At 35.2% G+C, this 17,845-nt stretch overlaps 1 protein-coding gene across 1 annotated transcript in view; it reads left to right on the top strand.

Annotated features, from left to right (window-relative positions):
• CCDC102B (coiled-coil domain containing 102B) overlaps positions 1-17,845 on the top strand; it is a 199,955-nt gene that overhangs the window by 84,098 nt on the left and 98,012 nt on the right. The window contains exons 5-6 of the mRNA XM_032422576.1: positions 11,131-11,743; positions 13,011-13,231. Coding sequence (XP_032278467.1) covers positions 11,147-11,743; positions 13,011-13,231 — 818 coding nt within the window. The 5' untranslated portion in view covers positions 11,131-11,146. The remainder of the gene's footprint in view (positions 1-11,130; positions 11,744-13,010; positions 13,232-17,845) is intronic.

The raw sequence follows: 17,845 nt of genomic DNA, 5'->3' as shown, positions 1-17,845 counted from the left end.
TGAAACATAGAAATTCATATTCAAAATACATTGAGAATAACTATGATTTTGTCTCAAGTCTTCATTTGCTGGATATAATTGTAGTGAAAACGGATTAAACAGAAAAATGATTTGACATGGAAGAATTATTTTCTGCAAGTACTGCTGACATTCCTTAATATACACAAAAGTTTAGCTCAGTCTGCTAAATAATAGTATTAAAATCATATGCAACCCAATTAAAATATATGTGTGTACTGTGTGTGTATATATTTTTATGTGCGTGTATATACGTATACACACGCGTGTGTGGTATATATTTTTTGAGGTGACTTGGGAAGGCACTTTAAGTGTACTGAGACTTTTTTTTTCAATTTCCCTCTTTTGAACAAGAAATTTACTATTTGTTCATAGAGGAAAGCTGGACTCCAAGAGTATCTTGTTCTGAGGCTAAGAACGTGAGAATCATCATGGAGTGTTGGTACCACTACTTTCATCTGCATCCAGTCCTCCTGGCCTGTGGATTTTTCTTTTATAAGAAACACAAGAAGGTGGTATTGGCTACTAAATTCTGTAGCCCTCTAGATGGTTTGATGGGTTGAAACTAAATTCTTCTTGACCCTCACTCTCCATGAATCAATGGGCATTGAGATCACACACTTTACTGTGTTTGGGTCAGGATATGGATGTTTATCCTGAACATTTGTAAAAGAAACAATTTGATATAGTGGCAATAGCTCTGAATTTTGTGATGAAAGATCTGAATCAAGTCCTGTCTCTGCCACTTACTAGTCAGGTATTCTGACATTGGTTCAGGCACCAATACCTACCTAATAGAATTTCTATAAGCATCACGGAAAATGTACACTAAAAGTGTTTTAAAAATAGATACGTTCTACAAATGTAGAGTTACTACATCTGGGGGTTGTGCTTATATTATATTGGTGGCATTTTATCCTCTTCATTTGAACCTTCAGTGCCTCTTAAAATTTAAATATTCAGAATAGGGGAACATATCTGAATTCAAAGATCTGAGGGAAGAGCATTCCACCCACAAGATCCTAAGGCAGGAATAAACATGGCCTCTTCAAAGAACAGGAGGAAAGTCAGCATGACTGGATCAAAAAGGGAAAGTAAGAAAAGGATGGGCGATAGGAATCAAGGCCAGGGAGTAGGGTTGGTGGCAGATCATGTGAAAGAGACTGTGATTAAGCGTTTTCATTTTATTCTAATTGTAATAGAGGCATTAGCAAGTTGCGAAGAGAGAGTTATGTAATTTTATTAAATTTTTTAAAAAGATTTTTTAACTGCTGCATACCAACTAGACAGAAGTATTAGTAGGCATTTCAGAAGTAGTAATGCTGAAAGGGGTGGTGGTTTTCACAGGATAGAAGCAATGAAGGTGGAAAGAAATACATGGATCTAGGAAGTCATTTGAAGAAATGAGGTATTAGAACTTGCTGACAAAATGTGGGTCAGAGAGAAACTAAGTTTTTGACTTGAGCTGTTGGACGGATGGTGGCACCATTTGCTGGGATGTTAACAATGGAAAGAAAACAAATTTGCAGCAGGCTGGGGATCAGGAGTGCAATTTTGTAATGTTAAGTTGAGGTGGAGATTTCTTTGGACATCCAAGTGGAAATACAGAGTCACTGTGTGTCTGAAGCTCAGGAGAGGTTAAAGGACTGGAGATAAGAACTTGGCATTCAATGGCAAAGACGTTCTATTTCATATTAGCATGCTTTGGACTCTCCAATATTTAGAGAGGAGCAGCAGGAAGAAACAAAGGAGGCCAAGGAAGAGGAGGTAACAGAATAATGAGAAGTATGTGGTGATAAGGAAAAAATGTGACAAATGTGTTTAAAGAGCAAGGAATTTTCAATTGTTGTGGAACATTGTTGAGGTCACATTAGGCAAGGTTAAAAAATGAATATCCAATTTGGCAGTATTAAGGTCATCTGTGATCTTGACAAGTGGGATTTCTGTGGAATGGAGGGTACAGATTTCCAGTTGAAATGGATTGATGAAAGAATGGGATGTGAGGAAATGAAAGCAGTGAAAATAAACAACACATGAGATAAACTGTCTCTTTTGTCATAGGAGCAGAGAAATGGGGCATTACTTCATGGAGAAGGTGGTGATGATGCAGTCAGTTGCTGAGGGTATACTGAGGGAAATGACCCGTACAGAGGGATAATTCATGTGACGCCCTTGAAACAACCATGACAAAGCTTTTAATATCCCCATTTTATAGATGAAGAAACTTTCACATAAATTAAGTTTCTAAGGTCACAAGATGATAAATGACAAAGCAAGAAATAGCCAAATTATGGAAAGAATTTGAAGTCATTTTTCTGTGATTTCAAAGTCTAATCTCTTTTTCACTATATCACTGGTGTAGGCTGAACAATGCTCCTCACCTCCCAGAGATGCCCACATCTTAATATCTGGAGCCTGTAATGTGTTACCTCATGGTAAAAGAGATTTTACAGGTGTGGTTAAGTTAAGCATTTTGAGCTGGGGAGATTATCCTGCATTATCTGGATGGGCTCAATATAATTGCAAAGGTCCTTATAGGAGAAAAGAGGAAAATCAGCATTGGCAGTAGGGGATATGATGATGGGTATAAAGAGTTGGAGTGGTCTGATGAAGCAGCCATGAGCCAAGGAATGTAAGGGGCCTCTAGGAGCTGAAAAGGGCCAGGAAATGATCCTCCCCTTAGAGTCTCTAGAAGAAACCAGCTCTGCCCACACTTTGATTTTAGACCAATGAGATTTATTTTGGGCATCTGAACTTCAAAAGTGTAAGATAATAAAGTTGTGTTGCTTTAGGCCATTAAGTTTGGGTAATTTGCTACAGCAGCAATAGGAAACTAATCTACCACCTTTACTATGTTAGTTAACTCTTTGCAGAATTGTCTATTGCTCCTTAGTTCAGGTTATATGTGTTTTATCATGGCACTGTCCAATGATTATACTGAATAAACAAATACTAACTTCTGTATTTAAAACATTGCTTTAGGGGCACCTGGGTGGCTCAGTCGTTAAGAGTCTGCCTTCGGCTCAGGTCATGATCCCAGGGTCCTGGGATTGAGCCCCACATCGGGCTCCCTGCTCAGCGGGGAGTCTGCTTCTCCCTCCCCCACTCCCCCTGCTTGTGTTCCCTCTCTCACTGTGTCTCTCTTTCTCAAATAAATAAATAAAATCTTTAAAAAAATTAAAAAAATATAAATAAATAAAACATTGCTTTACTTGACCATCAAGACAAGGATGACAGGGCACCTGGGTGGCTCAGTTGGTTAAGGGGCTGCCTTCAGCTCAGGTCCTGGAATCCAGCCCTGCATTGCATCTGGCTCTCTGCTCAGCAGGGAGTCTGCTTCTCTCTCTGCCTCTGCCCTCACCACCCCCCCCCCCGCTCCTGCGCATGCTCTCCCCCCCCAAATATATAAATAAAATCTTTAAAAAAAAAAAAAAAAGACAAGGACGACAATCCTACACAACTTCTTGGGTAGTATATTTGAAACTTCTGAAGATTACTCTGGCAAATTATTTTGGATACTAGGCCCTCAGTAGCCCTTGACAGGGAGTAGCTACAAATCTGAGGGCTTCCAAGTCTTGAACTCTGGAGTGTGGGTTTCTAAAATCTCATCTTGTCCAGAAAAAAAATTTACCTTGCCCCATCTCTTATAGATGTTCTCTATAACTTTTGATGAATCAGTAATCTTGTAATTTGGGGGAGTTGAGCTTTTTAAAGACTTCTTTGATCTGATTTATAATTCAAAGGATGAATTTTAATCTCTGCCACCAATATGGTCATAGCTCTTTACCCTGAAAATTAAATTCCAGATCATACATAAGAAATAAAGCTTACCAAATAATATCTTGCATGCTTTTATGTGACTGTTGCTTTGCTTTAGTAAGAAGTAAGAGTGAATGAAGCAAAGTATTTGGAAATATTTTGCATAGGTATGGCTCACATACATTATAACATTTCTGCTTCTGATTCCAGTTATTTCTCTTAGCTTTTAGATGTGGGATACATTTTAGCCAATTTGGTTTATTAATATAAAGAATGTACAATTGGGGAAATGAAACAGACTTTAAGAAGAGTTTTTTTAATTAAAAATTTTTATAACTGCATTTCAAAAGTAAACGTGACAATCATTTGGACTGAATTCTCCAAACTTCATTATTAAGCCTGTGAAAACTTTCCAGTCAGCGAACAGAGTAGTTGGCAGCTACGCACATTCCGTCAAATGGGTGTGAGAAAATATTACTGAATCATATTGACAGGAAAGGGCTTTCTCTTGCTTAGGGCAAAGTGTAACCAGATTTATGAAGAATTTCTGAGTTAGCCTCATACATTCTTCAGGAACAAGTGTGAATGGGGTAAATGATGTAGGAATTTTGCTTAGGAAATGCATAGGAAAACTGGAATAGTTGGTGGTTTCAAACCCTGAAATGGACATAAATACTGGAAAATGTTGATGGATCCAATATTAAAGAAAATCTATAATTTTAACAAATAACTTTTAAATAACAAAAAATGGAAAGCATAACCCCTCTTTTTTAGCAGTACCTGGTTTGTTGTGAAACTGTGATAGGAATTATTTTGTAGGGTAATTCACTTTCACATTATAAATTAATAACAATCAATTTTGAGTTATTGGCTTTTTGCTCTTCAGGATTTTATTTTTATTTTTTAACTAATATTTATGGGCATAGTTACATTGTCCTCTACATTCTTTAATTTTTATGAAATTATACAAAGTGGTATTTACATAATGATGCATATTCCAGATTCAGGGTCACCTGTCCAACTTTGGAAAGTGGTAGGATCTTCAACATGACCACATTTTTTCAGTGCTCTTTCCAATAAAACGTGCACTCTGACTGTTAGCCACCTGGAAATAGTAGCAAGATTATTCTTATATGAAAATCAGATTCAGCAGGGCTTTATAGTTCCACAGCTAATACTAATTTCATTTTTGGCATAGTTCTCAACAGATATTTTGGTTTATTTATTTGGCGCTATTAAGTTGGATTAGATTGCATGAAAAAATTGGGATCATTTGTGGTTTTGTTCACTGAAACCTTGAAATTTAAACATAAATATTAGGAAATGCCAAGGAATTCAACAGGTGTCAGGCTTCCATGCAAATAGGTAATAAGTAACATAGGTTTTGTATATATTGTTAGAAGAAACATATTTAAGCTATAAACTCAAATCTTAGATAAAATATCTTTATGTCGCAATATTTGTTCACTGGTGAGACATTTCAGGAATATTTTAAAACAGAACTTGCCCAAACCTGATTGATACCCTAAGTTTACATAAGAGTAGTTAAATTATGTTTTATCCTCCAAGAAATTCTAAATGATCTGAACCTAAATTGGTAATTGGCAGGCAAAGCATTATAAGAACTTCAAGATGATCAGCCTGCCAGAAAAAAGAAATTTTCATTTTCCAAGCTTCATTACAAGTGATACATTGGCATTTTATAAAATGGAAATGGATTGTGGATTTTTGGATCTTTATTCCTCTATTCATATTCCAAAGAAGTAAAACTGATCACTTTCTATGTCTGACCTTATAAGGTTTTTATTTTAAATGTTTTTTTTTTTTTTTTTTATGGGCTTTGTTTGTTTTTGTTTTTGTTTTCTTCTTAAAGCATAGAAGACGTTGTTATTGTCTGGGAATGGTAGTAATGACATCAAGATATGTGGAGAAATTATTCTGAAATAGATTTTTTTAAAGAAATGGAGTTAATTTTTTTACCATTGAGCATTATCTAAGAAATATATTATTTTTCTCAAATAATTTTTTACTGAAAACCTAGACTAAAGAAGCATCACACATGGCTTCAACAACACTGGGGAAGAGTAAGAGGTTAAAGACTTAGGAAGCAGGGAAGAGTCAGCTAAGAAAAGGGTGGGGCTTATTATATGAATTCCATGCTAATTCTTTAAAATAAAGTTAATTTCTAATTGATTAGATAATGCAATTTATAATTCGATAATGACTGATAGGAAACATAAATATATGTGTTTTAAAATGTCATTTATGCTTTTACTACAAGGCTTTTGAAAAACAAAAACAGTATCCAAACTTTAAATAACATACAAATTTATTTTATATTATTTACTTGCCTTTTTGTGCAAGTATTTTCTGGCTCAATATGGTTCCAAAATCTCACATTCAGGGCAAATATAGACTATAACTGCCTGTGTAATTTGCCACAGTGTATGGATTTTTTTTTAAATATAATACTTACTCATGGGCAGAACCTGAGCTTTCCTGCAGTGGTGTGATCTCGCCGTTCGCTGTAATTGTTCACTTACCTTCCTGTTACAACTGGAGTCTTATATTTCCTATTTAGTGTTCTCTTGCAAAACTTTCCTAAGAATATATTTTTTTTCTGCTTTAGACCCATACAGTATACACATTTTTATTATACTAATCACATGGGCATGTATAATGGGCCACACTTTAAAATACAGTACGGTGTTTTACTTTTCTGAATATTAAAAACTGATTTTTCTTTTTCACGTTTGATCAGAGTGTATGGCATCATATCTAAAGTAACAACTGTTCCTTAGCACTATGTTTTGAATCTGTATTAATCTATTTACCCTTTGCTTATGGCTTTTATTAACATTATTGTGTGTGCATTAGCGGTCCTTTGCTTCTTAGGGAAAAAAAATCCAAGAAGGGTTTCATTTAGAATTCATTTCCTATAGGTTAATGGAAAGCAATAAGTATAAACAATAAAAACAAAAATCCCTTTGGACCCTATTTGATCCTGCCCTGGTAGTATAACTTCTGCCAAAAATGCTTTTATTTCTGGTCCACCTCATTCTTCAGATAATACATAAGACATCTGTCACTTCAGAGAGACTTCTTTAAGTATATAGGTATGTGTTGAATCACAATACACTGTTTATTTCTTTCAAAGAGAGTTAAACTTTGTGAGTCTTAGTTTGATTTATTGCTTTTGGTTATTAACAAGGTCCCCGGATGGCAGAGTCCATGTCTGTTTTATTCAGTATCACGGAAGAAACCCAATGTAAACTTTCTGTTCAGATGTCAGGCCTGTAAGGGATGGAAAGAGTCAAGCGTAGGTCCCACTAACTGATAACCTGAAGGATGAGAAACCAAGGGGAGGTGAGCATGAGGAGAGAGGGGAAAGTCTCTTGCTTAGCAATCTGATCACTCAAAGGAGAAAGTTGAGGGGAGGTTTGTGCAGGGAATGGACACATCAGGGTGACCGAAGCAAGGGGCATGGAAGCAGGATGACAGAGAGGAGGCTGTGGGGATTTACGAGCCCCAAACTTGCAGTTCGTTTAGGCTATGATGAGATGAAATTCACTCAAAGCGCAATATCAGGATCACTTGACTAATTGTGGTGTGATTTAGTGGGAGATATTGGAGCATAAACATAGCCAAAATGGAAATCTGCCAAATATATTTCTGAAATAACCTAAAAGATGATTTTACTATTGTGAATATAGGTATTTTGAAGTTGCAGGCTTTTGATATGGGGAGGCAGTGGCTCTGGATTCAGATTTCCTTAATTCCCTTAATTAATATTTGGGTCGGCCCCTTCTAAGTGCATGACTTGGGCTGGTTATGTTAGATCCCTAAGCCTTGGTTTCTTCTAGGATGGAGATAATAGTAGCACTGACTATTTCACTGGAGATAATATGGAGATAATAGTAGCACTGGCTATTTCACTGAATAATATGAATATGATATAGAAATTGATTATACCTTTATTACATGAAATGAAGAGCTTTTTGGTAAATCTCATTTATCTGTTGCTATCCTTGTTTTTTTTAAGTATACCATCTCTCTTTTAAAAGAGAGAAAAGAAACTGAAGAAAAATGATACAGTAGTCCAAAGTGATATATTAATGACTTGTATAACACTGAAGAAAACTGTCACCTTGCCTAAGAGACAGCCTGGGCCAGCCAGTCTGCGGCATTTTTCCATTTAATGGTCACAAGAACTAACTGAAGTACAATGATATTTCTGTCTTCCCTTACAGATAAGGATAATGAGTCAAAGGCAATTTATGTAATTTGTCCAAGATCCATCTATGTGGGAAGTGACAGAATCAGAGCTTGAATCAATATAATCTGGAACTCAATGTCTTACACATTAAACTTCTCTTTCATGAAAAATAATGTTTAGTAGTAGTATTTATAGAGTAGACCCACCATATTTCATTTATTTGGTTATGTACGACATTAAAAATACTTGCAGTCATCAGGGTAGCCTGATTTTATGAACATTTTAATGCTTTATTGAAGTGTAGTAGATACAAAATATTGCACATATTTAATGTATACAATTTGATGAGTTAGAGCGTAGACATGCACCTGTGAGCCCATCACCACAATCAAAGTAATAAATATATCCACCACCTTCAAGAGTTTCCTTGTGCCCCCTCTCTCCTTTTTGTGGTAAGGACAATGCAAAATTCAGAGTAAGAAACCAAAGAGTCAATAGCATTAAAATATTTTCTCATGGATCAAAAGCTTTGTGCTATAACCACTGACAAATACTTTCACAGTCATTGAAATAAAACATGAGGAACCCATTTACACTTGCTTGAGAAACACTTTAGAACAGGAAAAACTATTCAAGTTCAAGGACTGAATGATTAAACCCAACTCAATTTTGTTTAGTCAGATGTGAAAAAATCCATAGTTAATTGGTAGGCAAGGTCTCCACATACCAGAATCCAATTATAGAGTCTTCAAAACAATAGTGAAATAAAAGTTAATGAAACATTTTTAAAGACATTATAATTTTATGATACTGATTTATTTTGAAAAATGGCAAGGATAAATTTAAATTTAATATGATAAAATAAGTTTTCTGTTTTTATTTTGGAATTCCAGTCAAAGGAAATATCAGAAATATCACTAAATAGTGAATAATGAATATATACATATATATACACACACACATATATAGGTATAATTATATGTGAACATATACATAAAATACATGGTGTGCTTCTAAGAGTTCCTTATTTTCTTTTTAATATTTGTCTCGGTTTACTAATGGTCCTAGAAATTTGGCCAGCTATATTATCATTGCCCTCTGAATTGCAGTAAATGTAGGGAACAATTGCTCCAAATCAGCACTAATTCAAATGCGCTTGGACATGTACCAATGCTAACAAAAATAATTACAACCATGAATCTACATTATTATAAGTGTTATAATAAGGAGTGAATTGGTTTGGCACCTCTACAGAACACTTGTTAAAATGTGTTTTTTCTTACAACTCGAAAGTGATATACATTTGATTTTTTTTTTTTTTTTTTCAGTGAAGACTTATTTTGTAAGTTAGCATATAAAGATTTATTCTGGGGGCGCCTGGGTGGCTCAGTCGGTTAAGCAGCCGACTCTTTGATTTTGACTCAGGTCATGATCTCAGGGTCCTGGGATCAAGCCCCGTACCAGGCTCTGTGCCCAGAGGGCAGTCTGCTTGAGAATTCTCTCTCTCCCTCTTCTTCTGCCCCTCCCCCCATTTGTGTTCTCCTTCTCTCTAAAATAAATAAATAAATAAATCTTAAAAAGAGAAAAACCCTCATTTTTTAAGTTGTTAGTATAATGAAACCCCTTCAGTTAATTAAATGGATGGTTCGTAAGGAGACAGTTTATGATCTGTAACTGTATAAAAGCAAATAAAAAATGAGAGGAATTAATGTCATGTACATTAAGTGCTATTTATACCAATAAATCTTATTTGATAGTAAAAATGGGTAATCTTATAAAACCACAGAACTTTATTAATTTGCAGATTAACCTGCATGTTTTAAGTGTTTATTTTAAAGAAAAGGGTCTACTTGATGTCATCGATATAGCTATGTTGAATAAAGTAATGGGTATACATACTGATAAGTAGGTCTGCTTTTACCAATTAGTCTTTGTTATTTATATGGAAAGTGGCTTGTAATTCCTTTACAAAGCTTTGAAATTGCTAAGACTCCTCAGAGTTATCTATGCCGGGAAGCCTCTTCGTTTCTAGGAGACAGCTCATCACTTCTTGAGCAGTGCTCCTTACCGTACCTCCTACATACCTTAGCAACTTAGCACTGACTTGACACATAATATGTACTAAAGAAGATTGATGGAATAAATAAATGTATTTTACAGTGTGAATATGTATTTTTAATTTTTATGTGCTTGTCTCATCCACTGAACTACAAAATCTTTAAGATAAACACCATGTCTTATTCATAATATATTTTCTTAAATTTATCATAATATTAACCATGGGATGAAAATAATTCATGTATCAGTCTGATGTCATTTTGACTGCAAGTGACAGAAAACTCAACAACCACACCTTAAATAAAGTTAGGTAATCATTCTCACATGGCAAGAAAACCAGAGGTATGCATTCTAGATTTCATGCCGCAACTCAATCATTAAGTCAGGCTCTTTTCCTCTTTCTGTTCCACCATTTTAAATATTTTACGGTGGCTGTTACACTTGTCTTCTTCCAGAATCATGTCTTGGTTTAGGCAGGAAGAAAGCAGAAGAAAAGAGGTTCTCATCTTGTGATTTTTTTCATGTTTTTCAGTTGGGAAACTTTCCCAGCAGATTTCCCCTGAAATCTCAGCCAGAACCAGTTACTGTGCTGACTTGAGACTAGTGAATAGTCAGTGAAGTGGAGGCCATCGTGGAAGAGTTAGACCAATTAGGATTTAGCCCCTGGGATTAGAATAGGGGCTTATGCTCCCAGAGATCAGTAGATTCCGCCTTCCACTTAAACAGGTTGTGCTTGAGTTAGCAGGGAAAAGAGGATCACTGAGTAGTTAATGGACAATATATATTATAGTAAATATTACCTGAAAAGAATTGGATTTGTTATATGTCATATGCTATCCCCAATTGCATCTTTATATTTTTATTTGTATTCATTTGGCAAAATGTAATATCAATTTCTGTTTTTTTGAGGATAATTACAAATGCATAAGTTCTTCCATACTTTTAGTTACAGTGGAAAGGAAAATATGCAATATTTAAAGATACATTGTTTTCATCAACCTTGTTTTTCAAATGTAGGTCTTGCTGTTATAATTGAAAGGGAAACTCAAATGTTAATTATGTTCTCTGTCTTTTCTTAGACCTGAAAAGATAAATATGAATTTAGATCCCATCCATCAGTTAATTGAGGAAACACAAATCTTCCAGATGCCACAGTCATCAATAAAACCACCTTGTGACATGGTAGCACCTGCTTCCTCCCCCAGGGACACTTGTCATTCCTGTTCACCACTTCAGGGGTGGCAATCCCATGCTGCTCACAACGTCTGTGTGCCCTCATGCAACACCAATGAGTGGAATATTTGTGAAGAGCTTCGCCTGCGGGAACTTGAGGAAGTCAAGGCCAGAGCTGCCCAGATGGAGAAGACCATGCGGTGGTGGTCAGACTGCACTGCCAGTTGGAGAGAAAAGTGGGGCAAAGTTCGGGCCGAAAGGAACAGCGCCAGGGAGGAGGGAAGACAGCTGAGAATAAAATTAGAGATGACAATGAAAGAATTGAGTGCATTGAAAAAGAAACAAAGTTTGCCACATCAAAAGGTGTTAGAAACCACCCAGGACCTGAAGCATCCTAGTTTCATAGAAGTGCCCTCTGCACCAGGAGACCAGTTTCAAATTGGTTCACAAACATGTAAGTCTATCAGAGAATGTCTGGTGAGAAGAGAATTCCCTACAAAGGACAACACAGATAGTAAGGTAAGAGAAGAACTCAGCAGAAGAATCCAGAGATTCTGATCATATTTGAATGCCGTATACAGTATTGGGGAGGAAAGGGAAAATGACAAACCCGGTGGTGACTACATTTGTTTGCTTGGGCTGCCATAACTAGGTACCACAGAGTGGGTGGCTTCAGCAACAGAAATTTATTTTCTCATAGTTCTAGAGGCTAGAAGTGTGAGATCAAGGTATTGGCAGGTTTGGTTTCTCTGGAGACCTCTCCTTGGCCTAGAAATGGTCATCTTCACCCTGTCTTCACATCATCTTTTCTCTGTGTTTATCTCCAAATTTCCTTGTAGAGAAACCATCTCTAGGCCCACCATCATGACCTCATTTTAACTTGATGACCTCTTTAAAGACCCTACACCAAATACAGTGTCATTCTAACGTACTGGGGGCAGGGTAAGACACAATTCAGTAGCCCATATTATTGATCTTAGTAATAGTTTTAAGAAAAAGTAACTCAGCATTTTTTTATGTGAAAATAAATTATTTAGAGAGATTTCTCTCCATTTACCCTAATTATGACAATAATAATAAATTATTCTTACAGTAGTTTAAACATTACCCAAGATTTGGGAGTTTGGCCTCACAATTAATTCCTGTAAAATGGGTACCATCAGCAAATACCTTTATGGAATGCTTCACATTATCCACTCTTGAAATTTCTTGGTATTATTGGAATCTTGAAGTTTTTGAGAATTCTGCATAAAATAAACTTTTTTAAAACTTTATTTTATATAGCAGTTCATAATATTATTTATCCATTTTTTTTAACCTGGTAAATACTGTTAACAACCCATGGAACATACTTTCAGAAACTTTAGGAGTTCATTTTATCTCTTTAAATAATATCAGTTATTATTGTTACTCCTTTCTACTTAATTCCACCTCTAAAAGTATAAAGCATATCTTGCTCCTCTATAATTCCATCTAAAATTTTAAGTCTTTCTATGATGTATGGGATTTATGGTCTATATAACCTAGATTCCATTGTAAATTAAAAATTTTCAAAGACTGAAATGTATTTCACTATAATGTAGGACATAGAAGAAAAAAAAATCTTGAGGAATGCAAGTTAAAGTTCAGTCATATACCTCTTACAGACTGATAAAGAAATGAAAATAGGAATTTGATGCTGAATCATAACATTTATTTCCTTCCAAAAATATGTTTTCTTCATGATTTTTCTGCACTGGACTTAAAAAATTAACAATAGTTGTTTTTTTTTTTTTTTTTTTTTTAGGAAGAAGTTTTGATTATTGACCAGTTAAGATTAAATGAGGAGATGAAACTCAATCTTAACTCTCCTGATTCATTCAAGAATAGTGGTTCTGACAGCTGTACACTGAAATCTGCATTAAGACTGCAGGCAATGACCCTGCCTTTGGAGAGTGAAGTGCCTGAAATTTCAGCTTTGCAAGTTCATCTGGATGAGTTCCAAAAAATTTTATGGAAAGAAAGAGAGTAAGTGTTAATCATTGTCTCCTTTAACCAAGTCTGATTTTCAAACTTATTTAAGTTAAGTCTAACAAACAGGCCATTTGATAATTGACCCATGATTAGTCATTAAGTACTAATATTTAAAAAATGAGTTTGATTTATATTCATTTTTTGAATTTTTTAAAATATCAAATATTTAATATGTAAATATTAAATCACACACTACTGCAAAGGCAGTGAGCCAAATAGGAAATCCAACAGCAAATCAAAATATGTCTCAATACATAAGAAAAAGAAAACACAATATTCTAAAATCTGTGGGATGCAGCAAAAGCAGATGTTAGAATGAAATTTATGCTATAAATGCTGCTTTAAGAAAAAAAGTTCAAATAAACAATGTTACACCACAAGGAACTAGAAAAAGGAAGGAACTTAGCTGAAATTTAGTAGAGGAAGAAAATAACAAAGAAAAATCAGAATTAAATAAAATAGAGACCAGAATAAATAGTAACATAACATTGAAAAGTAGTGACCAATTTTAAAAAAAAAATAAACAAAATTGGCAATGCTTTAACTAAGAAAAAAGAGAGAAGATTCAAAAACCAAAAAGAAATGGAGAAGAAAATAATACAACAGATAACCACAGAAATATAGAATGTGATAAAATGTTACCATAAGCAAACTTAGAAAAAAAACCCAGATAATTCCTAAAAATGCACAAGTTACCAATATTGAATCATGAATCTTGAATCCATGAAGTAGGAAATCTTCTTAGACCAATAACAAGAATGAAAGTTGAATTAGGAATCAAAAATCTCCCAACACAGAAAAGCCAAAGACCACATGGTTTCATTGGTGAATTCTACCAAAAATTAAAAAAAAAAAAAATTAATGACAATTTTATCAAAATCTCACAAATCTTACAAATAATTCCCCTAGGAATAGAGGAAATATATTCAAAATCATTCCATGAGGCCATTACTACCCTGATACCAATGCAGGACAAAAACAATACAAGAATAAAAAAATTCTAGTTTGCCCAATATAAGTATTGCTACTCTGACTTTCTTTTGACATCCATTTGCATGATAAATATTTCTCTATCCCGTCACTTTCAATCTGCAGGTGTCTTTACGTCTAAAATGAGTCTCTTATAGGCAGCATATAGATGGGTTTTGTTTTTTTAATCTATTCTGACACCCTGTGTCTTTTGATTGGAGCGTTTATTCCATTTACATTCAAAGCTATTATTGATAGATATGTATTTATTGCCGTTTGGACCCTTACAACAGAGATAAAAGAATTAAAAAAGAATCAGAGATGAAGAATGCAATAAATGAGATTGGAAACAGGCATGATGCCATGAACAACAGGCTGGAAAAAGCAGAGGAATGAATTAGTGACCTAGAAGACAAAATAATGGAAAATAATGAGGCTGAACAAGAGAGAGAAAGAAGAATTATACAACATGAGAATAGACTTAGGGAATCAGTGACTCTATCAAATGTAGTAATACTCATATTATTGGAGTCCCAAAAGAAGAAGAGAAAGAAAATGGAACAGAAAATTTATTTCAAGAAATAATAGTGGAAAACTTCCCTAATCTGGGGAAGGAAACAGTCATCCAGATCCAGGAGGCACAGAGAGCTCCCATGAAAATCAACAAAAGCAGGCCAACACCAAGACATATTGTAATTACATTTGCAAAATATAATGATGAAAAAATATTAAAAGCAGCAAGACAAAAGAAGTCCTTAACTTACAAGGGAAAACCCATAAGGCTAGCTGGAGACTTCTCAACAAACTTGGCAAGCCAGAAGGGAGTGGCATGATATATTCAAAGTGCTGAATGGGAAGAATCTGCAGCCAAGATACTCTATCCAGAAAAGCTATCACCAGAATGTAAGGAAAGATAAAGAGTTTCCCAGACAAAAACTAAAGAAGCTCATGACCACTAAACCAGCCCTGCAAGAAATATTAAAGCGGACTCTTGAGTGTTAAGGAGAGACGAAAAGGGACAAGGATAAGAAAGGATCAGAGGAAATCTCCAGAAACAATGACAAAACAAGTCAATTTTTAAATTTTGAAGAAACAATGACAAAACAAGTCAATTTTTAAATTTTATAGATTGTTAGTTTTTAGTTTCTATCATTCTTTTATTATAGCCTTGTTCTCATCATCTCTGGCAGATTCACCTTAATTATAATCACTAATGTATATGGCTAGAATAGCCAGTGGATTTTCTAATTTTTACAGCGTTAGTAGACTTCAGCAAGTCAATAAAAATGAAAAAATATGTCAATATTTATAAGGGACAATTCACAATTTGTGAGTTATTGATTGCAGAAAAACATGCTTTATTCATTGATCATTTGTGGTATAGAGCAAAGAGCACTAGACTTGAGATTAAATGACCTGGATATTCTCCTTGGTTCTGACATACATATTCAGCTACATGATACTGGGTTAGCCGAGACTGCTGTTGTCTCCTTTGTAAAAATATGGATAGTGGTACCTATATTCCAGTTATCGATTGTTTTATAACAAAACTTCCCACACAGTGGTTAGTGTTGAAACAACAATCACCATTCATTCTGTTCATGAAGCTTGAGCATGGCTTTCTTTGGACAACTCATCTCTCACTACATGTGACTTCAGCTGGGATGGCTCAAGGCTGGGGATGACTTGAAGGCTGGAGGCCACAATCATCTGAAGCCACCTCACTTACTCGCATATCTGGCAGTTGCTTGGTTCTCCCTTGGAGTCCTAGTCCGAATACCTGCAGGTGTCCTATCCTTGTGGCCACTTTGACTCCTCACAGCGTAGTGGCTTGGTTGAAAGCAAACATCTTAAGGGTACAAAGAGAAATATATGGCGTTTTAATGACCTTGACTCAAAGTCATATAGCATCACTTCTGCCTTCTTCATTGAATTCTTGTGAGGATCAAACATGAATAATGTCTGGGAAAGTGACTACTAGTGTGAATTACTCAGTATGATTTTTTTGTTAATTCTTCACCTTAGACAGTTATTAGCATTGTGGAATATTTGATACACTTTAAAATATGGTACCCAAATCTGAAAATCATTATTTTTCCATCTCTTTACTTATAAGACTCTTAATTGGGCAGAAAAAAATGGGAAAAAATAAGTATGAATATAATTATATAATGGTTTCAATTTTCCTGGTTTAAATGGATTGGAATAATGATAACATGCCCACAAACCTTTCGCAGGTAGTGTAAGCCCTTTATATGCCATTCTTTATCTGTTAGCCAGAAATTTCTCATTAGTCCCTCTGAAATTTATTCCCACCACTAATTCCCTTTTTCAGATGCTTTGTCTATACCTCACCATATGAATTGATTGTGATAATCCAATCATAATACAATAGATTGTAATAATATTCCTGTGTATATAATAAATATATGTTATTCTACCATCAAATATAAATTCCAAATATAGGTAATCGACATCAGTGGAAGGAGAAAAAATTGAATTAATTTTTAGGCCTGTACCCATATTAAAAATTAATTTCAGGGATGCCTGGGTGGCTCAGTCGTTAAGCGTCTGCCTTCGGCTCAGGTCATGATCCCAGGGTCCTGGGATCGAGCCCCACATAGGGCTCCCTGCTCAGCGGGAAGCCTGCTTCTCCCTCTCCCTCTGCCTGCTTGTGTTTCCTCTCTCGCTGTGTCTCTCTTTATCAAATAAACAAAATCTTTAAAAAAAAATTTCATTTGGAACTGTAAGTCGCAGTCAAGTTCTAACCTCTGTGTTTTATTTCTTGAAGGATTTAACTTTTTAGTAGTTATAGACTTCTCTCACACCCACTCACAGTGTTAACTTCCCTGACATAATGTAGTAGAACCATATGAAGCTGTTCCTTCCTACATGTAAACTCCCCAAGGTGCCAGTTTTAATGATACACATGTGTATCTCTACACTCCCACTCAGACACTCACACACACATTAAATTTGACTCCCTGGGAATAAATTAACAATCCCTATAGTAAGTAAATTCTCCAATTCACTGGGACTTCAACATATAAACCATAGTCAGGCCAGAAAATAAGGGGGAAAGGAGACCTCTGATTCCACTTTGTCTCCTCACTCTTCTCTTTAATAAACAGTCCCATGGGTGTTATGTGTCCATGAATCAGCATCAGCATGCAGTCCAGACGAGGCAATCACAAAGCCTTTTTTCTGTCACCAGAGAATGTTTCCCAAGGATATATACTGTTGCAATAAATCTGTCTAACTTTTTAAAACTTCCTCCTGGAATCTCAGCATGTGGATGGGCCAGAGTTGAGAACATGTGAATGTAATTTTTTCTGTTCCCAGCTAGTGGGAAAATTCTCTTGACTAGAGCACAGGATTCAGCCAGGAGAACTCAGGGGATCCTTTCCACCATTGTCACTGGTGAGAACCTCCTTATCAAAACAGTAAACTTTATTATATTATTTGTATTCTCAGTGCTGATCAGTTTTATGAAAAATAATTTTCCAGTATCTAGAAGTTCCTCGTGTATTGAGAATTTATATATTTTTGATCTCTTAGATAAAGACTTCCTAGGTAGAAAAGGTGAGGTGAGGAGGGGAATCTGATCCTCTGATAGAGTGAGGCATACCTAGACATTTA

This window comes from Phoca vitulina, unplaced genomic scaffold, assembly GCF_004348235.1.
Source record: "Phoca vitulina isolate PV1807 unplaced genomic scaffold, GSC_HSeal_1.0 scaffold27, whole genome shotgun sequence".
NCBI classification, from domain to species: domain Eukaryota; kingdom Metazoa; phylum Chordata; class Mammalia; order Carnivora; family Phocidae; genus Phoca; species Phoca vitulina.
The sequence above is the reverse complement of the archived record's forward strand: the minus strand, read 5'-3'. Positions and strand labels throughout refer to the sequence as shown.